This window comes from Thermobia domestica, chromosome 9 (assembly GCF_964235325.1).
Source record: "Thermobia domestica chromosome 9, izTheDome1.hap1.1, whole genome shotgun sequence".
In the NCBI taxonomy this organism is placed as follows: Eukaryota; Metazoa; Arthropoda; class Insecta; order Zygentoma; family Lepismatidae; genus Thermobia; species Thermobia domestica.
This window is the reverse complement of record NC_137462.1, coordinates 93,229,192-93,255,870: the sequence shown is the minus strand read 5'-3', so window position 1 is coordinate 93,255,870 and position 26,679 is coordinate 93,229,192. Positions and strand designations below refer to the sequence as shown.

Here is a 26,679-nt window from a genome sequence, read left to right as displayed (position 1 = left end):
CATTTTCGAACGAAACAGCTGTAGAATAGGGACTTAAGAGATCAGAACTTAACCTAACGAATTTCGTCTTTTTCAAAGATTATCAGCGATCGTTTTTCATTCCATTGACATGAAATGCTTGCAATTTGAAGGTATTTATTGGGATGATTTCACCATCAATTACTTGTATCGCCAGGATATATATATAGTGCATACGTATCAAGTTGTGTGATATTTTTATGAGTATATATATACAGTGGTCGAGGTGAGATGGTATGCTGTGGTATGCCATACCGCCTCTGGTTTTTCAGTGCTGAAGCCATACCGCCTCTGCTTTTTCAGTGATCAAGACATACCGTCATTGGAGAATAGATGCGTAATACCTTTAATAAATCCATTTTTATACACAGTAATTGACAAATAGCTTTGCACGTAAAAAGATTTTATTTCTTATGTAGAAATAATTTGTAAGTTGACAACACTGATATTTATGTTTTTTTTTTCATACCTTTTGTTTTTAAAATGAAGTATCTGCAAAGACGTTCACCTAATTTATATTTTTTATGTCCCATATTTAATTGTTTCTTTCTTATGTATATGTGTGTCTTATTGCCTTAATGCACATAAATGTCATGTTTTGAGCATGGGTTGATGTAGGGGTTGTCTGCTGTGGGGAGCGCATCTTGTGGGGGTTTGGAATATTCCTCAGTCGATTGCGGGGTCCGCGAGTTTTCCCGCAGGATATTGTTGAGAAAAAAACTCGACTTTTGAACATTTTCTTGCACAATTCTCTCTAGTACAACATACGGGGATATATTTTTTTTTTTATCAGAAAGTTATTAGCGGGGGATCAAAGTCTCTCCATGCCCCTCCCTCCCACAACTACAAAGAAGCTCCCCAATGTTTTTCAGTCATTATGTAAATAGAAATGCAATCTTTAGACACCATAACCTTATTGTATTTCAAAATTTAGATTTAGATAGCCGGTATATCGAGTCAAAATCGTAATAAAACATATCGCCTCTGCTTTTTCTCCACTTCGAACACTATATATATATATATATATATATATATATATATATATATATATATATATATATATATATATATACAGGGCCGGATTTAGCATTTTGGCGCCCCTAGGCCCAATAATTTTTTCCGCCCCCTAGTCTGGTTAAAGTTACTTTCCTAAAAACCTTTATTTAAAAATTACAGCCAGTTCTCCCGTGTTTGAGATCAATGTTGTAACGAAGTTGATGCATAATGTTGGAAAATAGTTTTACTTTACCAACAATTATTTGTTCCAATGAACTTCAAAATCAGAATGCTTTATTAGCCTGATTTTTTAAAATCAATTCAAAAAATATGTTAAGTTATGGCTATTTATTTTTATTTCTAGATATTTTTTATTTTTTTCTCTCGGCCTTGCGCCCATAGGCCCGGGCCTACCGGGCCTATTGGGAAATCCGGCCCTGTATATATATATACAGAGAGAGAGAGAGAGATTAACATATGTATGTATGTGTTAGTGTATTTTCAATATGTTAATTAATAATAAGTAGCCTTGAATTCAGAACTTTCATTCATTAACAAATTAAGTAATTACTGTACCAGAATTTCAAACATACCTGTGTAGTTGGATTTTAAAGAGAAACATTAAACATATTCTTCACCTCCATTGATCAATATTAAGAAATGCAGAAAGAAGGCTGCTTCTGAATTTCCGTTACGTTTCACAAAATATTTTTTACCGCAAAACAATCGAAATTAAAATGCTATTTGTGTGGTCATATACAGAATACAATTTGAAAAAGTTTACAATTATTACTGGAAATTAATGCTGTCACCCATTTCGAACATTTTAAAAGCACATAGTTTCTAATGCATTGAAATTTCATTTATTATCGATAATATGAAACGTTGTAAATAGTTGTAAATTTCTATAACTGTTCTCCAATTAGATTTGTATACAACAAAAGGTAGTTTTATCGAGTTTAACAAAACTAGTATAAACCTCTTGAAAAAGTTCTTAATTGTAAAAGAATACATAATGATCGTTTTTGGATATTGCAATGGTCTGCCCAAGCAGCTTGATAAACATTTGTTATAGCATAAAGACAAAACCTGCTTCTCTTATATGTATTTTTAAAAAAGCTTGGTGAGGTGAGTGTAGGGGAGGGGAGCGCCGAATTTTACTTCGTCCCAGGCGCCGAAATCTCTGGCTACGGCTCTCATTGACATAGACCAAGGGGGCCCAAAAATTTTAAAGATTACTGAAAACATTTTCACTATAAAAGTTTAATAAAACGTGACATGAGTCACTCCTATATAATTCATGGGACCTTTTGAACATGTTGAGAGAGGGCCCATCATAAAAGTTTTGGTAAAGCTCCCTTGTATTTCCCGCTCCAGGGCTCCTAATGGTCTTAATCTGACTCTGTATATTTTCTATACGGAATACAAGGTGCTGTAAAATGTAAATTATTATTTAATTTCAAGTTATGGCATTATTTGAGATTTCAATTTAGCTTAATCCTTCAATATTATCAAAAGTATAAAGCAGAGTGGAAAATCGGGAACCTTTCAAGGATTGAATTATGAAAAATATGAAAGGCTGTTTTCGCAACATCATGGGCTGGCAACGCTGGTTTGGGATTAGCTGACTGCCGGTACTCGACGTGTTATCGTCCTTCGTTCCGTTACTCCCTTATGCGCCTTTTTATTCATATACCGCTACTTACGATACGAGGCGGAGGGCCTACTAAAAAATCACCGTCTAGGGTCCACCTGGAAATTTCCCGGTACGGCCCTGACTGCCACAACCAGGTAGATGTTGTATATACCCACAACAACAACTGACCTTCACCTTATCTCTATTCGCATTCAACTCACGGTGTGAGGGCAAATGGGACAAAGACCTCCTTAAAAAACGACAGAACTTTCTTGGTTACCTATAAAGCTTTGAAATATGAAGATTTACGTTAAATCAGTATAAAATGAGGTACTGTTTTATCTATAAGCTCATAAAAAAGTTAGCCTTTGGGAAAGTGGTCGCCCTCACTGCCATCTCCGTAGATTTCTCAGTGTCTTTGTCCTAGTCACCCAAATCTGGGTCTTGCATCTTAGACCCAGCAACGTAATGATCTGTGGGTCTTATTCTGTGCAAGAGATACCCAGAGGATGTCAATGCAATATAAAACTATCCTTTTCGATAGCAAAAAAAAGCCCCTTCTCCAAAATGTCCCTGCCCTCCGTTTGTCCCCTGAAGGAATTAAATCTGGCGTAGTCATTGGTTACTGACATTCTCTGGACACCTCTCGCTGCTACTTAATAAGGTTCCCGCAGGTCACTGATACACTTTGGGCAGAGCGTCATAAGTAATTTGGAAGGAGGCAGAAATATTTCAACTGATTTGATCTTCCGTCTACGATTATTTTACAATTTCATCTAGAACTAAGACTACATCTTCTCTAATGGACGTGATTATAACTTTTCTCGAGACAGTATTTAATTTGGGGGTTTAAATTTTGCAGTCGATCATAAGAGAAACTTGTAGTTTTTCTTTCCTGTGATTTTCGCTTTGATACTCTGATGGATCTTGTAGTTACCTTTTAGTGCAATGCTTTAACATGCATAGACACATACAAGAAAGGAAAAAAAATATGATTTAGTGAGAAGAGATAAAGAAGAGAATTGTCTTTATTAAATTACATTAGCAACACCATACATAGTATTTTCCAATTGAATTATGATTTTTCGTAGTCTTCAGGTCACGTCTCACAAACTTGGTGACTGTACTATCACTGGGGTATGGTGAATAGTAAAATTAGCAGGATTGGTTGGTTTTAATAGTGTTATAATCAAACTCTCACAATTACGCAAGGATCTACCAGACGTCATATTATGTTAGACACTCAAATACAGGGTGTTTGAAAACGACATCGACAACGTTTGGGAGGTAATTCCTGACACCAAAATAAGACGAAAGTATAGACCATCCTGGGTGCACAAATGCTTCCTTTCGGAGTTATAGGCTGCCGAAAACATGAAAAAATGAACTTTAAAGGTCCATAGCTCCAACACTATGGGACCTACCGTAGTCGGGTCAAGACTTTACTTAGGAACTAATATGTGTCCTATCCAAAAATACATGTTTCAGAATCCTAAGGTATTCACGCAACAATTTTTGTACAGGCAGTTTGGTTACGGGCATAACTGAAGTATTCACTAACTACCACTATAAAAGTTGTTGCGGAAATACTGCAGGATTCTGAAGCATGTATTTTTGGATAGAGCACATATTAGTCTCTTAGTAAAGTCTTGACCCGACTACGGTAGGCGAAATAGTTTTGAAGCTATGGACCTTTAAAGTTCATTTTATCACGTTTTCGACAGCCTATAACTCCGAAAGGAAGCATTTGTGCACCCAGGTTGGTCTATACTTTTTGTCTTATCTTGGTGTCAGGAATCACCTCCCAAACGTTATCGGTGTTGTTTTAAAACACCCTGTAGTAGGAAAAGACAAGTATCTTTAAAACAAAATTATAGCATAATAATTTATAGCTATTTAATAGGTTGGAGCTATGCAGAAGTTGGTTCATTTACTCGAAAGCGTAACGAAGAAAATAGCGTATAAATAATAGGAGGCCAATATTTGAATTTTGGGTATGTACATTTTTTGTTTTATTTTCGCTAAGGCAGGCGCACCCACAATATTTTTAGTTTGATAGAAACGAAATAAAATAAATATTTTTCACTTGCCATTATCAAAAACTTATAAACAATTAAAACATTGAGATGGAAGTTAAAATTTCTCACCTTTAAAACATAATTGGTTATTATTTTTTCCTGTTTCAAATGAGTTTGTGGAAAGGCAGCCAAGCAACACATTTGAGTTATTTTGCAGTTTATGTTCACAACAAAATCCTTGCGCAGTTCTTTCTGCAATACTATTGAAATTATTTCTTTTATGAAGATTTTTTTTTCATTTTAATTTGTATCAATGTGATATTTTCTTTTAGTAACGTGTTGATAATATCATTGCCTCTTCCAATCATTGTGCATCCTGTAAGTTGTTTAAAGTATACACTTAATGTTACGATTACATATGTTGAGAATATTCATTACAATAACTTATCCTTAACCTTGGGAACTGTGCATCCAACTCCTCCCTGGCACATAATTCATAGTGAGGAAACGCTCCATTTTGTTGGAAAAGGCAGGGAAACCACCTTCTGTGTTCAGCAGTAATGGAGGACACCTGTTCCTGTAGCATGTCAAGATATCTGTCATCCATTTATATTCCTTTCCCATGGATGAATATGATCCGATTATACGAGTATTCCATACCTCACATTATATCATCACATTTTCCGCACCAATAATGGCAATTATGTTCATTGATTTCACCGTTCACATGGAACAGAGCTTCATCACTAAATAACACAGTTAGAGGAAACATAAAATCCTTATTACATTGATAGGATGGGGCGTGAGGGACAATCCGGACTTCAAGGTCTCCGAAGAATGCAGTGGAAGCTAATTTCACTGTTATAATCCAATATGTGAAAAGAAAGACATAAATGGGAATATATTCTATTGAAAGGTAGAGGATCGCGGGTTACGAATTTAATCCGTTCCGTAACACTGTAAACCGAAACCATTTCCTAGTGAAATTATTATAAATACAATTAATTCGTTCTACACTCAAAAATGGTACTGTATGTATGTTTTACATTTTTAAGTGTTTTGCGATTAATGTAGAATGAAAATAACATTACCCTTTAGAAAGACAAAATAAATAATAGTAAATTAATTACCTAGGTATATCCTGATTTTCTCCTTCCGCTTAACGATATGAATAGTTCCAAATTGTCGTATGCTGTCGTGTTTGCAGTAGAGCAACTTTTTGCTATTTTTAGATATAACCATGGAGAAAATATAGATTATTCAGAATACAAAGAAGAAAATCAAATTTAAAGCTTGGAATACGTTGCCTACTATGATTAAACATTTACACGTTAATATGTTTCTCGTTTGGCATTGAAGTGAAATGAAATGAAATCTTTAAGTTTTACGTGCCATGGTTATGCCGGCTAGGCTAAAGGAAACAGTGATGATGAGAAATGAATGAAGTTGTGGAATGATGAAAGTGGAATTAAATGGAAAAAAACACAAGAAAACCTAAGTGTACGGCGTTTGTCCATCAAAACCTACTTATGCTAGCTGAGATCGAACCAAGGTCGCCATGCACCAGAAGTGAACGCTCTACCACTGAACCAATGCGACCCCTCGTTTTGCCTTAAGCATTGCTATTTACGTGAAATAGAAATTTATTTTTATTTAAATTGTGGAAAAGATATACCAAAATGTATTTCAATTCATTTTAAAACGTGTTGGAAGAAAAGTCCTGTAATTCTGGATTTACTCAATACAGCAAATGAGTCACCTGAATCCAAAGTGAGCTTTAGTGTTTTACTTTAGTGCTAAGATTACTGGTATCATAATTAAGTAAACACTCTAATATTTCGTTTGGTTTACTTAATATTTAATGTTCTTTCTTGAGCACCCAAGCTATGCGAGACGTGAACACACAGGGAACCGAAAGACGTGGAAGCCGAACCACATGGGCTACCACAATTAATCTGAACTACAACTACTGAATTCATAAAATAAATTTTTCATCATAAGCCTGTTCTGAACTGTAATTACTGAATTAAAGATGGACAATAAACATATACTTTTATCTTAGTCTGTTTAACAACGGAGCAATGCTAAAACATTTAATTTTTAGATTTTTTCAGTGCTTTTAATAATTATTTTTAATATAAACATAGAGATACAGGCTGTTACATATTTTTAATGTAAACTGGCATCCTGATAGTTCAAACTCATTCTTTGGTTTAATCCGATGATCTTCCTTTTCCATTATCTTGGGATAATTTATTCATCTATTACAATCTGAAGATTTTATCTCAGTTTCAAAGTTAAATCAATGTCTTTCCTTATACGAGCGGTTACAATAAAAGAACAATAAATAAATAAATATGTCTTTCCCTAGAGAATTCCTGAACTGTGTAGTAAAACATCATGTTGGGAATTGAGACCTAATGTATTTGCTTCACAAAATTAAGTTTTGGAATATGCTGGCAACGTGCTCTTTGAGTAATTAAAATGTCTGAAAAGAGAATAAAATATATTGAATCCCAACTCAAATTATGTTCCCTTTCAAACACTTGCGATATACCAAGTTATCAGAACTAGCATTTGCCACCCTCCTCCTTTTCCCCGTGTATACGTCTATGACTGCGGCCATCCAAGAACAATCGTTCGACGATCTTATATATAATTTAACAATGCAACGCATTTTAAATAGCGAAAATTTCTGTAATCTTTTGTAAATATTTCGGACGAGACCGAGACCTTCAAAACTGAACTCACAAGTGTCCATCTCGATCTCGATCTCGTCTTGAGCAAGTCTCAATATGTTAAGTCTCGGTCTCGTCTCGATTTACCTGTCTAGATCTTGGTTTCGTCTCAATATCGGTACCATCTAGGGATGGTATTATACCTAGACCGAGACTAATATTGGTCTCATCTCATCTCAAATTTTCCAGACAACATCAATACAGACCTTTATAAGTATAGACGAGACCGAACCTTAGCCGAGACAAGATCGAGACATTTTTATTTCCAGACGATACCGAAACGAGACCAAGTCCAGTCTCGAAAGTGTTGGTCTCATCTCGAATATCAACAGAAATACTGAAATTGCACTTTTCACTCAAAATTCGTTGCATGCTATGCTGTATGTAAAATAGTGGAATAGTACCCTTGGATGGTCGCAGTCATAAGTTATGATTTTTAGGGTTTGGTTCCTGAATGTCACTGTTTTGGAAGACGTATTATGATATTTATTATTGGATCCCTGTTTGTCCATATTTGCTAGGGGGCATACAATATATAACTCCTCTGGGTTCGATTCCAGTGAAGGTCATTTGTCTTAACAGAATACTATTCCCGAAATTCTGTACAGACATACGCATTAAATGATTTGAAGGGTAGTGATGTTACGCAAGTATCTGTTAATGAACAACCTTGTACCCGGTTCGAATCCACTTTGGGCAAAAATCAACTACTGAACCGAACCTTACGTGAGACGTTCTGTTGGAATCGTTCATGGTAAATTGATGTTGTCTCAGCCCAAGATACTGGTTTGGAAATGAGATATAAATTATTATCAATTATAGCTTTGTTTACTTACTACATGATATTCCAGACAGTGACAAAAGTCGGAATCGAACCAATACCATTACAATGTGTATACACGGTAGAAAGAGGATAAGTGCCACTGATCATTTGGATCCTAGGTATATCGAAAATGTTTCAAACTACACATTAGTTTGACTTGATACTCAATATATTGTATCCCCTTTAAATTTATTTTTTTAAAAAATCAAAAACTATGTCAAACTGTTCGGAAACTTAATTTTGTAAAGCAAACATATTAGGTTTCAACTTCCCAACACTATTTTTTCACACAGTTTAGGAATTCTCTTGTGAAAGAATGTTTTAAAAAATCTTTTTGTTTTACTGCAATTGCTCGTGTAAATAGTACGAGTAGTAATTAGCATCTTTCTGAAACTGAGAGTAATAATGTTAAGATTAGGAGAGCGTAGAAGCGAGAGTTATAAAATAAGATAGGGCAAGATCAGATTATACAAGAGAATTGATCAGAAGTATCAAGATGTGAAGTAATGTAAAATTGGTTATTGATTGGATTGGGGGATTGGAATTTAGCGTCCCTTTCGGCATCGAGGCTATAAAAGACGTGTACCTACAGTTTAACATGGAATCCGAACCACTGTAATGCGATCAAATTTGTCTGTTTACTCATCGAGAATCGAACCCGCGCAACAAAAACATGTGTGCCAGCCATAAAACTATAAAATAATGTAAAATACTGGAGTTGATTAATTAGCCGACTGTCTTTTTTCGTTACTGAGGTTAAATTCTACAAAATTTATTGCTTAAAGTGGCATCTGAATCATTCGGGTTTTATCCTAAACTTGATACACTGAGTGGGGATTGAACCCGCGAGCAAGTGCGCAGAAAGCACTTCCTTTGAAACTTAGGTACAAATGAGTATTCGGACTACACTATTCAAGAGTGAACTTTGAAAAAATAATCAATAACAAGAAAAATGTTACACTGTAATATTATACTGTATTAGTTAACTTTTTTCTCTCACAATTTATTTCGAGACTATCGAGACGAGACCAAAATGAGATCGAGACTTGGCCCTCGAGACCGAGATCCAGAGAAGTAAATGTTTACAGAGACGAGATCGATATCGATACGATGATATTCGACTTGAAAGTAGACCGAGACCACATTAAGGATCGGTACCATCCCTAATCTGTCTAAGATACTTTTTTTGCGTGTATGTTTTTAATAGTTTCAATTGTCTTTGAATTATTCATTAAAATTCTAAAAAAAATGGATTATTTCATGAATAAGAAAAACAATCACTGAAAAAGCATATTGGTTTCATCAAGACAATATATTTGTCTTGATATCAATTATTAAGATTGTGTCTGATGAAACCAATATGCTCAGTTAGTAGGCAAAACTGTCACACAATTATTATTTTAAAATAAACGTTGCTTTTCCAGTGATTGTTTTTCTTATTCAAAATAGCAAAGTTAAAATGAACTACTTAGTTATTTAATTATTTCAGTTATCTTTGAGCTTCAGCTTTCATGTAACTCGTAGAGTTAGGTTTAGAATATAGTATAGTATTTTCTCTGGGATCACAATTGAACAATTCTTTTTATTTAGTTATTGTTTATTAGAAAAAAATTCGAATCTCGATGGAAGTTCGATGTAATGTCTCTACATGATGGTTATTGTTAGTTCATGCGATATTCAATTGTATTGAGCCGCAATAAAATAAAATAAAAATAAAATTAAGATTCATATGTTTCCTTTGGTAGCTTCCCATTGCTCATTTTAACTTTCGCTGCCAAGTTCCTATAAAAGAAATCACGTTGACAAAACTTATTTTAAAAGAAGATTAGATCAATATATCCTTATTCCGGTGGCACAGAGTTTGTTTACTTGTAAAGCCAAAAATACAATTTAAAATATTGAAAAGTGAAATTTATTTACATGCGTTGAGCGAGAGGGAAAACTATTTGCCGGACGTCTATTTCTTTTCGACGAAAGTGAAATGAAAAAGGAACTTTCTTGCTGATTTAATCACTAATGCACTTCCGAAAAAATAAAAGGGAAAGTAAAAAGAAAGGGTGAAATTTTAAGGGGAAGGGATTTAAAGTTAAATACAGTAGCAGTCCATTGAAATAAAAGCTCTAGAGCTGATAGGGGGCTGGTAGTAGGTGAGGTCAATACGAAGCAGCTCCACAATAGAAGAGGAACAAGTTTTGAAGAACTCCCATCAGAGTGACAGAAAATATGCTGGTATCCAGCAGGTAAGTACATGCAAAATAATAGTTAGAGACATTGGTTCAAAATCTAGATAAGTCTAGGAAAACATTGAATAAATCCAAATTAAAGTTTGCCACATGTTAAAATTCTGCATTTATTTTGAGATAAATATTAATTTACTACTTTATGTCGCGAATCACTAAATTTGTTTTTAAAATATTTATTAGTTTATACTAAGATAAGTATTCTGGAAAGTAATCGAAACAACTTTGTTTTACGATGACTTCAGGAATTGCTTCTAGTTTTTGACCATTTAAATGAATATAAAGTTCTATTGTTTCTTAACTCTAACGTAATGCTGATTTTCGTCCTTTAATTGCTTTTTTCGTGGCCGTAATTGCTTTCTGATAGAGCACTCACCTTTAGTGCGTTGGACTCTGGTTCGATCCCAGCTCACGACACGTGAGCTTTGAGATAAAACAAACATCATGTGCGAGGGTTTTCTTGGGATTCTTCAATTGTTTCTCATTTTCTTCATTCCACCATTGCAGATCATTATCATCATCACTTAACCTCGGTACATAAGTGTGGAACGTTAAACTAAAAAAAAAGGATGTTTAAAATTAAACCAGCATATTATGCGTTTAGCTTACATAAAGTAAAAGACAAATTCTGACGAAAGCATATACTATTTAATAAATAATATTGTTACAGTTTCGGCAAAGTATCGTTGTCTTCATCAGATACATTATAACTTTCTGTGTCTTCTGATTTTACGAGTCTCATATAATGTGTCTGATGCCTTCAGATTGCCTTCAGATTTTATAATGTGGCTGATGAAGGCAAAGATACTTTTCGAAACTGTAACAATATTATTTATTAAGTAGTATTATATTTGTCTTATTATAGTATTAGAGTTTGTCATTTACTTTATATAAGAAGTTCCAAAGCAAGAATAAGTAGTGTTCACGTATCTTACGTCATTGATAAAACTCGTCCCATCTTCACCAATCAGCGTGTTGATAGATTTTGACAAGCTTGGCACGAATATGAAATAGTACGATGTATAGGTCGTTGGTTCTCGAAGACCATCGAAGTTTTAGACTTCGCAAAAATCTCAAATTGCTATTTTGAAGAAAAGTACATAATCTAACCTTGATGAAACTTTGCATGGTGGTAGACCTTGATGAAATTAGTACGCATATGAAATACTACGGTGTACAGAATTTGATTATGGGTCATCAAGAAGGGGGGTCGTACCAGCACCGAAACTAACTCCTTGCCTCTAACGAAAATTTCTGATTATTACAAAGCCTTGTAATCAACTTAGAAATCTTAACTTTCCCAATAGGTAAGCATCTTATCATTATAAATGCTTCTCTCTTGGTAATGTATAAATTGAACATTGCTCACATATAAATATAATAATTTTGGGGGGATACAGTGCCTCAGTGGCAGAGTGCTTACTTTTGCTACGTGAGGTCCCTAATTCGATCCCCGACCACGTAAGTTTGTGGTTGATATCATGTCCGAGGGTTTTCTTGGGGTACTACTACTTTCTCATTCCGTCTATTCTTCCACTTGCCTTAATCCTCGTCTCCCTTAGCCTAAAAGGGCATAATCGTAGGAAGTTAAACTGAAATATTTTATTTTATTCATTTATTTTATTCATTTTTATTTTATTTTATTTCATTTCATAATAATTTTTTATCCGAGAAATTTATTTGTTATTTGAAGATCAATAATACATATTTTCAATACAAATGCTGTATCAGACTCAAAGCTACAGTATGTGAATCCGAATCACATATTCTCACCATCAAAGTTATAGTATAGTCAAGTCACCAGACCATTATCATACTTCAGTTATTCAATGAAGATTCTTATATTATGAAAATTAATAATTAATGAATAAAATAAAATAAAGAAATAAAACGTATTTAATAAGTAGTTTTTCATGAGGTGAAAATGTCCTCCAACTAATAGAGGTTAGGTTCTTGTCTTTGATTAACGTACTTCTCATTTACACTTCTTTTCTTTGATTAACATAGTCATTGTGTTTGAACTCATTCTCTATTAGACTGGTCGGAATCTCGAACTCAGCTCTTTCGGAGACAAGATAGTGTGCTAAAAAGAAAGAGAAAGTATTGTGTTCGATCCTGTGTTTAATGTCTGTTTCCGCGGAATTCATTAGCCTCGACTGTGTTCAGAATCAAGTCCGAATGGAATGTAGAGACCACGTAAAGTTATCGTCTTTCATGATGTTGCATAATACCGCGAAGCAAAATTGCGCCATTTATTATTCGGCACGTTACATTCAGAGAATCTAAAGCTAAAATAAAATGTTAATAAGAGGATTTTCTTTCCTTTTTAATAAAAGGGCCTGATGAATTTACAACAAACCCTTTTTCATGGTCGGTGGCTAATGTGCATGGTTTTGATTCACAGGGTCGAATGTTCGATTTCTAGTTTGCACTGCATTGGTTCTGATCCCACTTTATGCTGTAAACCTCATCTTATACAAGACTATCGCTGACATGAACCATAAAATTCATTTTTATACGGTTCGGATTACCTAACTTAAGATAAGAAATTTCAAGTTAAGTGTATTTTACTGACTTTAGAATATATATATTACCTTCACACACCCTAGGACTGCACCTTCCAAACGAAAGTTTTCGTATTGCAGTTGCACTTCGCCTAGGAGTAGACATCTGTGAATCACACAACTGCTCTAAATGTGGTGCATCAGTCAAGCAGAATGGTCTACACGGTCTGTCTTGTATAAGTAGCTCCGGAAGACATGTGAGGCATTCGAACGTGAATGACATTATCTGGAGAGCACTCACATCGGCAGAAGTTCCATCTGTCCGTGAACCTGTGGGGTGTAACAGATCTGATGGCAAAAGACCAGATGGCATGACGCTGGTACCATGGAAGAGGGGAAGGATTCTTCTCTGGGATTTCACCTGCTCTGACACTTTCGCGTCATCTAATTTGACTCTTTCTTCATCTCGAGAAGGGGCTATTGCAGCCCGCAGAGAATGCGAGAAAAGAAGAAAATATAAAGAGCTGCTCAATAGATACATGTTCGTGCCCGTAGCCATTGAATCGAGCGGCATTTGGGGTCTCGAAGGGCTCAATTTCATCAAAGAAGTAGGCCAACGTATAACACACCTTACTGGTGACAAGCGGGCTACTACTTTTCTGATACAACGTATCAGCATAGCAGTTCAGCGAGGAAATGTGGCTTCCATTTTAGGTACATTACCTCCTGGAAAATTATTAGAAGAAGTTTTTCTTTTATAACTAACTGTTCAAAATTTGCTGTTTATCAGTCTGTAAAAAGATGTCAAATATGTTCCAATTTATAGTTAAAAAATATTCTATTTAAATTGTAAAAAAAAAAATAACGAAATATCTGTTGTTGCAATCTTAAGTTTTACCCTGCTTCACTTTTTCACTAGTGCAAAATTAATATTAAATCAATATTGTCAGAATTACTTTTGAATATCAATTAAAATTCTAATATATATATATATATATATATATATATATATATATATATATATATATAATATGGAATACATCAGTAGAAAAATTAGGTTAGAAAGATAGTGATATAATAAAAACAACTACGCGAATTCTCTAAACCGAATTGAATAAGATGAGAATTTTACTTTAATATTTTATAACTTTACTCTATTTCATATTAAGCTATTACGATTTTACTTTTATCAAAAATTCAGAGTGAAACCATGCGTATGAAAGGTGAATCTCTAAATGTAAAAGAAGTAAATCCCTGGGGCGCATTAACCCTGTTAGTATAAAGAAAATCGTAGACTCGTAGTGAAATAGCTATTGCATCAACACTGTAAACTGGAAAGTCATGGTTTATAGTTCATTCTCTTCATCTTGAAACCAGTTTTCCAAAGACGCTATGTATGGGGCCCATAACGTACTTCGTCGGGAGAATTTTCTCCCATCAACATTGGACCCCTCTGGAGTGGACCCAGTTAAAAGCACACAATCCAAATGTATCTCGAAAAATACTATAGGGGATAAGAAATGAGTGTACCAAGTTTTGTTTGATAGACGGAATAGGTATAAGGAAAAACGTATACCAATACGCTCTGTACATACAAAACCGAACCTATGACCTGACCTATAAAGAGAACATAATACAAAAATATAAACTCAGTACTTTTTATCCTGATATCAAGATTTGTACCACATTCTCTGTAAAACGAAACAAGCGTTTTAAACAGCAACTGTAGTACAGTTGCATTGAGATAAACCCACGTTATCCACCAATATCCTCACCCATACCCTTTTGTTCGTGTCTTACTATATCTTCCCCCTTGTTATAAGGATATACCTCCCAGTATTTTTTAAGATACCGCAAGATGGGGTTACTTTGCACATCATGGGTTACTTTGCACAAAATATGAAAAGAGTTGCAAAGTCCTCTGTCTGTAAAACCATGGACTGTAAAGAGGAAGTTTCAACTGCCACCGTAAGATAGAACATCTGACTGTATTTTGGCTATAATATTGGGGGTTAACATCAGTTCTAATTACCCGGAAGGTTTGTTGTTGTAGAGGTATGGAGAGCAGTCACTGTAAAGGCCGACAAAATTTGAAAGATATCACCTACAAGAATTTCTGTCAAAGTTAAGTCAGTTTCGTAGAATACTATTGTGTATAATGGATCTTTGATGCTATATTTGAAATTGAAATGTGATATATTTTAGTCATAAAAAAGTAAAACTGGGAGAAGGCGGTTTCAACCTCTAATCGGGGTTACTCTGCACCGGTCCAAAATACCGCTTAAATAGAAAATTATTACTACTGGAATCTCCTGCATTCTAAATTTAGGTAAATTTAATATTTAGGTAGATGCCGGAATGAATTTCTTGTTGGGAAATAAATTATGAACAGTGGAGGATCCAGAAAAATAGTTTGAAAGGGACTTCACTCACAAAGGCTTCGTTTTTTAGAAGTTACTAGACTTTATTTAGGAAGGGGGTGGGTCTCAAGCTTATACGCATAGGAATGACTAATATTAGACTTTTTTTTAAAAAAAAAAAAAAAGAAATTACGTAATTTGGGTGGGCTTCAGCCTGAAAGTACCAAACCCCGTAAAACTTCCATTGATTACGATTGGGATGATATTCTTGGACATAAGGAATAACCAAGGCAAATCAGTTCACGAAGATTTTTCTATCTGTTCCTGAGTTGGCATTTTTGTGGGACATATGCTAAACTATTAAAATGTGGTTCCTGTGCCGGTACCAGAAAATACATAAATTTCTTTACAAATATTGGTAATTGTACACTTTACAAGTATCGATATCGGTACCCTCATTCTAATATCAATATTTGTAGACTGCGTGTAGTTTTGTGTAGAAAGTAAAGTGTACAAATACTGAAGGGAAACATTGCAAAGAAACATTATGTTCGTGTGTTTAACATACTTCTTTGTGTGTTGTGCAAAGTATCTCCACCTATGGGTTTACTTTGCAGGAAAGTTTATATTTCAATAACTATGGTCATAGTATACTGAATGTTTACTAATGAACTTGCACTGATGTTTTCCTTATATATCTAGCTATTATATGTTTAAAATACAGTGTTCTAAGTCATTACGTTTGTAAGTTACATGCGATTTTCTTTAAAATTCCTTAAATCTCGTGCAAAATAACCCCGTCTTACGGTATATCTTAAAAATTATGTACTCCTACCAGTGTGCTACCTTTCAGGGAGGATGAGGGGGAAATCCTCGTCTGAAGAATTTGATATCTCCCATAAGTTTTGAACTTCCCCATGTTAAATTTTTTGGATGTTCACTTTATCCCCCCTTAAAATGTCAATTAATTCGTACAGTGACTCATATCGGTTCCGGTGTTGCTTCAGAGCACGAACAAATTCACAATAGAACTATTTTGGAAGACATTTTTGCGACTTATACCCAATTTCGCTCTCTACATGTCACGGAACAATATGCTTGATAACTATTGAAACGCTTGCTTCAATTTACAGAGAATGTGGTACAATTCTTCATATCAGGATAAATAGTATTGCGTTTATATATTTTATGTTCACTTTATAGGTCAGGTCATGGGTTCGGTTTTGAATGTGCAGAACATATTGGTATACAACCTTGCCTCTCATACTTATTCCGTCTTTCAAAGCAAAACTTGTTACGCGCATTTCTTATTCCCCAAAGTATTTTTCGATATACATTTGAATTGCTTTTACCCGGGGCCAAAGTTAATGGGAGGGATTTTTTGAGAGAATTTTCCTGACATTCTCTCAATTTTCCCTGTTCAAGTACGTTATGGGCCCCAATGAATAGTATCTCTAGAAAGCTTGTTTTATGCTGAAGAGAATGAACTGTAAATTATGACTTTCCAATGAACAGTGTTGATGCAATAGCTATTTCACTGCGAGTCTACGATTTTCTTTATACTAACAGGGTTGATGGGCCCCAGGTACAGTCACGAAAGAAAGTATTCTTCAGTTGACAAGATTTCTTTTCCTAATATCTCAACAAAAATAACCTAATAGAGTACCGATTTTGGCAAGTTATCAAGTTATAACTACTCTAAGGATAGCAACAAAAATATCCAAATTAATTCATTTGTTCCCGACAAAAGAAAATTTGACAACTGTCAAATACTTTCTTTCCTGTGTGTACTTACTCTGCTGTTCATGGCACCTAATTATTTATGCATGAACATATCTTTGCTATGTTTATCGAAGGTCTAGGTATGATTCGGATGTCCCGATGACATGTTCATGTCCATTCCTTGTAAAATAGGAAGCCTTTTTACTAGGTACATTGTGAAATTACAGTAGAACTACAAACTGTAGATTCCATTATTCTAACCAGAGGTGCTAACTTTATCATTTCTAATTTCAATAGGCGGTGAACGGTAACAGAGTGGAATATTTACCCACTGTAGATATGGAAACCTGAATCTATATCTTTTTTAAAAATCTCGCTATATTTTATTGTTTCCTTTCTCTATTATCTATTACTCCTTTTGCTGTATGGGAATCAATGTTAAAACCAAAATGATAGTAGGTTTCTACTATTTTCAGTGTTAATAGAGATGTTTGAGCCGAAAGTGAACTTGAATTTTCTCGTAGTTATAGGTCTAAGGTTAGCGTACACGCCTTCGGCACGGAATACCCAGGTTCAGTTACCGATAGAAGCTTATGTGGATCGGATCCCATGTTAATCTGTAGATCCACGTCTCATACAGCCTCGGTAATAAAAAGAACGCTAAAACTAATCTTGTGGCACTGAATTCATTTTTAAATGCACTGTTCCATGCTATCTATACCGTTGTTCCTCTATGAGAAGTCATATAGAAACTGGAAGTTGTAATAAATTTCTTATTCTTGTATGTAAATTGTTATGCATGAAAAATGGTATCTGTTTTTGGAATGTTAAAACGTTTCTCACTATATTAGTGTTGCCCACGATAGAGAGGCGAGAAATAAGGTTTTCTCGTCTCTCCTTGTCTTGTAATTTTTTTTAGAATTCTCGTCTCGTCTCGTTTCGTAAAATTTTAAGAAAAAATTATGCTCTTTTTTTATAGTTTCAATTGGAATTTATCATAATCCTTCCGCGTCACAAGAAGTTCACTAAAGGTGTGATATAACGTTTAAACCATATTTAATATTAGAGTAGGAGTATTGTGTAATAACTGTAATAACTTACGTATCTTCAAACGTTCATAAATGCTCTTCATTATGTTCATATAATGAGTCTATTAATTTTATAGTATTCTATGGATCATGCTAGCACTCACCCAGAAATTTTGTTGGGAGGGTTCCAAAGTTTGGAGGGTCCAATACTGCATGCCACTAGTCTATGTAGTATTTAGTATGTGCTTTTCTACACTAAGTAATTTCAAAGTACTGTCAAATATATTTTCAAAAAAAAAAATATATATATAGAACTAGATTATTTCTATAAGAAAAGAAAGAGTACAGATGAAGTGTAAGATTAAATATTTATGCTACATCAATAATTTCTAGGTAAATAAGTGAATTTTTAGTAAGAAAGTGTACAAAATCTACAAATATATGTCGAGTACCAAGTTTTTTTTTTGGGAGGGAGGAGAGTCCTGACCAGGTGGACCCTCTGCGTTGGTGCATCCCTGGAATCATGTAATACTGAAACAGTGTTTGAGGTCAAAGACTTAGATTAACTAGAATTATGCAAGAGGCTAGTGAAATTTCCCGTCTCGTCTCGTCTCGAATTTAAAATAAATCACAGTTCTATAACGTTTCTGATTTTCTTCTATCGTTTTTGCTCTATTGCTATAAAAATTGTACCCATAAATGGTAATATTCATCACTTCCGGGAGTAATAAAGAGATAAAAACCGAGATGAAACCTATTCTTCGGACCCTATTTTTTTATTTTCTTTAAAGAAAATAAAAATTTATTTATTATCGCCACTTTTACTTTATGATTATGAATAGTGACCCAGTAATTGTTACGGATTTTAACCACTCCGGTTTTTGAATAGTGATAAAGCCAGAAAGGTAATTTATTCTTAACATGTTTAATAGAATCAATATCACGTTTCTCACTATCTTTGGCCGTTGGTGCTGTATTACAATTGCCATTGAAGTCCACAAGGGGGTTCAGGGTTTAAACTTCCCCTTGAGCAAGAAATGCAAATTAAGAAAAATTAAAAAAAAAAAAAGAAAACATTTACTATATTAGGATATATTCGAGAAGTCAATAAGTATGCGTACTATTTAGAGGTGCACCCGCAGGTGGGTCAATCGTGTCAGGACTCCTTACGAAACTTCCTAGCTAAACATATATTTTTTACAGTTTCTCAATGAAACTACTTGTTTAACAGGGAATGGATTGATATAGCCTGGAAATTTCATCTTACACTTTATGTGTACTCTTTCTCTTATAAAAACAATCTAGTTATATCTTTTATTTATTTATTTATTTATTTATTTATTTTATTTTTATTTTATTTTGTTTTATTTATTTTATTTTATTTTTGAAAATATAGCTGGAAGTATCTTAGAGTTACTTATCGTCTTTTCGGGTGCAGAATAACACTTAATACTACACAGACATAGTGGCTTGCAATCTTGGAACCCCCCAATGCTTGGACACCTCCCAACAAAAATTTCTTGGTTCGCCCCTGGCACTATTGTTCTAATCATCTGTGGGTTAGCTATACGGCTTTCCGCCTCGTAATCTTATAGATGGCACCATTTTCTTTGCTTATGCCAGGTTTCAAATTATCAGGTAATCGAAATAAACATGGCTGCGTCATTATAGGCCTTATACGGAGTCGTTTCGACGTAAGATTGGCGTCATACTAAAGGCCTGAATACTGCAGGAAATTTATGTTAGTCGAACTCTTTAGTATGGCACTAATCACACCTCAAAATGACTCTGCATAAGGCCCTGTATGTTTGCACCACAGAAGAACGCCACGTAATCCGTTTTTGTGATCTGAAGGTGTACTTTCCAGAAACTAAAATTTACAGAAAACTTTCACTACAATACGGAGGCAATTGTAACAAGAGAAACAGTGACCGAAGCTTCAACACACACTGTATTTTAAACTATAATGTCTTGCAATATCCAATCCAAAGTCATGGATAGTGTTATTACTGAGGCAATGTTTTACTAATGGCGAAAAGTAGTATTTACCAGTTGATTGAAAAGTTCAAAAGTGGTCGAACAAGAGTGAAGGATAAGGAAAGAGCAGATCGGATTGTTAGAACGAAAGTTCGTATACTTATTGTATACCATCGTGTATACAATAATCACATTTGTCAACGAAATTTTAAGTTTGAATACCCCTTTGTCGAAATTCTGCGTACGACATTCGTTAAATCCATATCAGAAAACTGTTCTCGCTATCTCTCTTACCATTTCTGTTCTCATATTAATTGAAAAATAGACAAATGGACGCATAGAACATAGTCACTCCGTTAGACTTCTCATTTAAAAGCTATACTACAAAAAATGACTTGCGAGTTTGAAACGATTTGTAATGAGTTCCTAACAACTTTCTACTATGTAGACCTATTGGCACCAGAATTCGACGCAGTACTACCGCACAGATCTAACTAGACATCGGATTTTTATGCAAATGCATATTTTGTTTGCTTATATGCAGGGGCGGATCCAGGGGAATCCAGGGCGGATGCAGGGGCGGACCTAGAAGAGGAAACTTTCTTATTTTATATATATAAATAAAAACCCATCCCAAAGTTTGGAGCCCTTAAAAGTAGCAGTATGACAACCCACCGCCCCCCCCCCTAGGAGTCGATCCTGGATCCGCCCCTGCTTATATGCATCTCTGTTAAAGCTTGGTAATGGTTCCTACAGTTATGATACAGTTCGAATTTGAAGTTTTTTTAGTGCATATAAATACGCATTTCAAAGGTTAAAACATATACAATATTAATGCTTAAGAACATATTTAGTATATTCTGTAAGTTTTTATTTCAGATATTCTATTATAGCATACAATAAATCCATTTTTTTATTGTATTTTCAATTATTTAAATGTATGGAGAAGAATGGGAGAATGCAAGAATGCCTAGTTTATAAAGGACTAATATTGTTAGGAATCGATCAGCACAGCAAAGACGCTTTCAATTGTCAAGACGTTAACACAAATCTGATGATGATAGTCATTTAAAGATCTTGTCGAGAAATAAGAGACGCGAGGGATGCTGCTCAGTGAACTTAGCTCTAGTTGATAAAGTTCAGCGCAAGCTCTAGTCAGTTCCTACGTTGAACTCGTGCGCTCTGTGGAAAAGAAATTGATGGATGCTCTTCTTAAAAACTTTGTCTATAAAAACAATTGGAACCATGGGAAAATATCTTGAAGGGTTATATTCCAGCTTGCTGGAAAATACAGATACTAAACTTACTCCTCTCTATAAATGTTGTCCGGTAACATCTGTTGACGATGACAGGTCATTTTTTGGCTACAAAAGTCACAAACTGGCACAAGAAAATGTAGAAAAGCATCTTGTGTTATATTGCAAGGCTTAGAAACGAACACTTATTTTTTGTATATACAATGGAAACATGTAGGAAACTGGCGCTCATCAAAATAAATACAATGTAAAATACAACTGCAAAGAAAAACTAGAAAAATTGTGTTCTCATATTACTGTGTTCATTTTAATCTCATAATCTGTGTGTGTTTTTAAAAATTGGGGTATACAAACTATAAATATCATAAAAACAAGTTTTGAAGAGGAATACCTGAAACGGTATTGCACTTTCAATGTTATAATTCACCTACAAAATTTGTTACAGCTTCGCTGCATGCTTCGAACTGTTCTATTTTATTGTATTGTTAGTGCATTATGTTATTGTATTGCGTATTAAGTGCATATTTTAACACATTTAACAGCATAGTTGCATGCATATATCATGAATTTTAAGTCTATAAAAATCCGATATTTAGATATAACTCTCACCTAGGGCTCTTAGACATACTAGTTTAGCAGGGACGGTCCCGAATTTACATTATTTGTGTCTCCAAACTGTTAAAAGCTCTAAATATCACGTTTTTTAAAAATTAAAAACCAAGTTAATATTCCTCCTGAGACTTTTTTTTAAAATACCTCTTTTATTAGTCACTTTTGGTGAGTGTTGGCTTATCAAAGCGGTAGCCAGGAGGGGGGTGGGTGGCGAGCGGGGTCGTTGCCCTGGGCGACGATAGCAAGAGGGCGCCGAAAGAGCAAGAAGAAACAGAAAGTATTGGCGCCCTATTAAATCAGTATTGTTGTCAGTTTGCAAAGAAATAAACTTGTTAAAAATTTTCTTCCTCGCTACGCTCGCACAATCCAAACGTTTCAATAAGAGTTACAACAAATTTCTGCTTATTACTTAAAGAAAGTTAATATATATGATTTGTTAATGACGATGTGATATACATGTTGCCGAGTAATGAGCATAGTGTAAGCAGGAGCGGTTTGAAAATCAGAAACGGTGTAAGTCTGAAATACATGTTCGGTGTTTTGGTGGTGATGAATTTAGTTAGTTAATCCCGCTTTTCTACCCAGTTGGATTAATTACGACGGTGAGAATGAAGATATGAAAATGAGATAGCTGAAGAGACACACTCAAGCTGCTGTTTGCACGAAAATATTAAAAATGATGGTAAAAATAATAACATTTTAGAAATTGAAGAAGTTATAAAATAGGGTGCTTAAGAGGTCAGAACTTAACCCAACGAATTTTGTCTTTTTCAAAGACTGATCATTACCAGTGATTTCTTTAAAATTCTATTAATATATGAAATGCTTCCAATTTGATGGAGTTTATTGGGATCATTTCTCCATCAACTACTTGTATTTCCAGGATATTCCTTTTTTTTGGGGGGGGGGGTGCATATGTATCTAGTTGCGTGATATTTTTATCTTTTTACATACGCACAAAACACATACACACATTATATACATGTGTGTGTTACTGTATTTTTATTATGTTAATAATAAGTAACCTTAAATTCAGAACTTTATTCATTAACAAATTAGGAAATTACTACTCGTATAATTTCAAGCATATATAGTAGCCAAACATATATAGTAGTCAAGGTATAGTTTGGGTTTTAAATATAAACATTAAACATATCTTTCACCTCCATCAATCAATATTGATAAAATTCTCAAAGCAAGCTCCTTCTGAATTTCTGTTACATTTCACAAAATATTTATTTACTGTAAAAGAAACGAAATTAACATGCTATTTGTATAGTCGCATACAGAATAAAATTACAACAGTTCACAATTCTTACTGGAAATTAAAGCTCTCACCCATTTCAAAAATTTTAAAAGCGCATAGTTTCTAATGTATTGATTGATTTGATTTTCAGTTTAGCGTACCTTTTCAGCAGCGAGGCTATATGAGACGTGGAACTATAGTTTAATGTGGAATCTGAACCACACGACCTCCCGCCGGGAATCGAAGCCGGGTCTTCCTCGCCAAAGATGCGTACATTAACCGCTTAGCCACGAAGGAGTTTTTCTAATGTATTGAAATTTCATTTCTTATCGATAGTATAAAACGTTGTAAATAGTTGTAAATAATTGTTTTCCAAGTGGATTTGTGTACAATCAAAGAGAGTACTGTCAAATATAACAAAAAAAAGTCCAAAATAAGCCTCTTGAAAACAACTCTTATGTAAAAGAAAACATAATGATTGCTTTTGGCTTTTCCAATGGTCTGTCCAAGCAGCTTGATAAAAATTCAGCATAACATAACGTCAAAAACTGCTTCTCTTATATCAGAAAACAAAAAGGCTTGTTAAAGTGAGTGTAGGGGGAACTGAATTGTACTTCACCCCGGACGACGAAAACTCTAGCTACGGCTCAGTGGCCTATTATGTAATTATTCTAGTATTTCAGCAAAAAGCAAATGCATAACTATGAACATACCATAAATTTTTATAGAGTGTCTATGTTTTTAGTGTAAATTTTCATGGGCACCCTGTTGTTTTAGTCTGAAATTCGGGGAACATACTCTTCAGCATTTTGTTTTTACTTGATCAGGAAAAGACTTTGCAACATAATCTTTAAAGAAAAAAAAACTAAGGAAAAACAATTGGATTTATAAGAAGTGGAAGACCTACAAATGCTATTGGTTTACTTCGGGTAATCGGTGAAACGTTCAAAAAGAAAGAAAAAAAGTGTAGTGTTTGTATCCAGAAACGGCTTTCCATCGGACGAACTGGGAAGTATTATTGGCAATACGCTAGAAAGTTGAAGTTAATGAGAAAATTGAACACAACTGTAGAACTTGTATATGAACCAGTAAACAAGAGTAGAATGGAAGATGCAATGTCAGAGAGAGGTAATGTAAGAGGAGTTCGACAGAAGAATTGCCATATTTCAACTTTATTTCTATATAAATAGATAATATAAAAGAAGTCCTGAGTGACTGACTGATCAAACATATCAACTTTCAAATCAAACCACTTAAGCTAGAAACTTGAAATTTGGCCAATTCATAGGGTTTGTACGTAAGGCAACACTAAGTAAGGGCATTTTTGGAAATTCGACGAAGAGGGGGTCAATAAGGATGACAATTATTATATTAAAATGTCCATATCTCGGAATTTCTGAAGGTTAGAGACATGAAATTTGGTATGGACTTCTTATTTAAAATAATTAGATGCGTGTTTCAATATTTTATCTAGAAAAGAACTATAGAGGATGAGAAGGAAAAGGTGCAAAATTACAATTAACAACAGTCCATAGATGTAAAATTCGATATTTATATTTTTATTGAAAATAATAAGACATGTTTTTCAGCTTTTTTTTAAATATTTGACCTAATAGGAAAGAAAACACGTATTATTATAATTATTACAATAAAAAGGCCATATTTCAGAATCCCTTACTAAGACTTCCTGATACAAGTCTTTCGATTTGCGTTTAATATGTAAAAGTCCGAACCTCTTGGAAGTCATTTAATTTTGATTTTCAGCTTAGCGCCCCCTTCAGCAGCGAGGCTATGTGAGATGTGGACCTACAGCTTACCGTATGAGTTCCCGTTGGAAATCGAAAATGAAATGAAATGAAATCTTTGAGTTTTACGTCCCACGGTTATGCCGGTTAGGCTAAAGGAGACGGTGATGATGAGAGATGAGTGAAATGGTGGAATGAAGAAAGTGGGAGGAAACGGGAGAACCCCGAGAAAACCCACGAGCACGATGTTTGTCCACCACAAAGTTCACTTGGCGAGGGCTGGGATCGAACCCGGGACCCCAAGCACCAGAGGTGAACGCTCTACCACTGAGCCACCGCGCCCCCACCCGTTGGAAATCGAACCCGGCTCGATTTCCAATGCTCGTATGCTAACTACTTAGCCATGAAGGAGCTCCCCTTGAAAAGTTATGGACCCCTTAAGGGAAATTAGTAGGGTACACCCCTGTCATTGAGGCTATATAAGTCATGAATCTATAGCCTTATGTGAGATCCGAATCACATGATCTCCCACCAGTAATGAAAGTCGGGTCTCCCATGCTGAAGACGTGTATTCTAGCCATGTAGTAATGAGGAAACTCTCTTCTTCTTCTTTTTCTTAACAAACGAGTCACAAAGAAATCTGGTGAATTGGAGTAGATCATGGTGAGTTATGGGTTACAGTAGGTTATTTATTGTTGATCTACACTCAAAATTTAGCCCACAAAATTGCATCTGCCCCACCTCTGCTATAATGATGTGCTGAGTTTTCTCAAATGAATATTTTCGAAAAAATTACCAATTTGATACATATTTTGTAAACAAGTTCAGTATTTCAGTGGTAATTCTACAATATGATGTGTTTCATGATTCAGTGAGAAACAAGAAAGTTTGGTGCATTGGTCGGAGCCTTCGTTTATATTATTTCTGTAATTAGGCTACTAACTTTACTTCACATTATTATTATTATTATTATTATTATTATTATTATTATTATTATTATTATTATTATTATTATTATTATTATTATTATTATTATTATTATATAAGACAACACGATACGTTCGTTTCCTTAGTTTTCCCTTTTATTTCAAACAAAAGTAATTTTGTCTTTTCTATCTCTTAACTGAGAGCAGGTACTTCATGAGTATTAATATAGACAAGTATACTGGTAGTTCAAAACTTGACCCCTATCTTTAGAACATTTTCTTTTAATAAAAGCGCGCACAGCATTCTGATGATAATATTAAGATCACTGCCTTCTACATCCGTCCGCTCCGAGGAGGCGGTGATTAAGATGAAGTGGAATATTCAATATTCTACACAAAAAAAATGGTAAGAAGTACATTATAGGTTAAGCGCTCCTGGAAAAGATAATAGAGTATTTTTCTTGCATTTTGAAAGTTCTATATTCAAATCCTGAAGTTCCAAATGTGATTGAAATAATCTTTTGGCGTTTCATGATTCACACCAGATAGTATCAGTTTTTAAAAAAGTCAAAATGTTTTTCACGTTTACATATATACTTCCTGATAGTCAAAGAAAGAATACCTAACAAGTATAGGTGAAATATTACAAGAAATCTTTGTAACTTTCCAAAAGAAGGCCTCAAGAATTAGCCAACACTATTGAATCAATATTTTTCTGTATTGCATCAATATTTCTCATATTTTAATTCGTATTATAATCATAAGTTAACCCACGTATAATTCTTTTCATTTTACAATATTATTAACGTGAAAAAAAAGTTCAGAGATGAGACT

The 26,679-nt window shown here is 34.4% G+C and overlaps 1 protein-coding gene across 1 annotated transcript in view; it reads left to right on the top strand.

Moving 5' to 3' along the window:
- Positions 1-10,322: 10,322 nt before the first annotated feature.
- Positions 10,323-26,679, top strand: part of LOC145694860 (uncharacterized) — a 36,551-nt gene continuing 20,194 nt past the window's right edge. Inside the window, exon 1 of the mRNA XM_081771561.1 lies at positions 10,323-10,469. Coding sequence (XP_081627687.1) covers positions 10,453-10,469 — 17 coding nt within the window. The 5' untranslated portion in view covers positions 10,323-10,452. The remainder of the gene's footprint in view (positions 10,470-26,679) is intronic.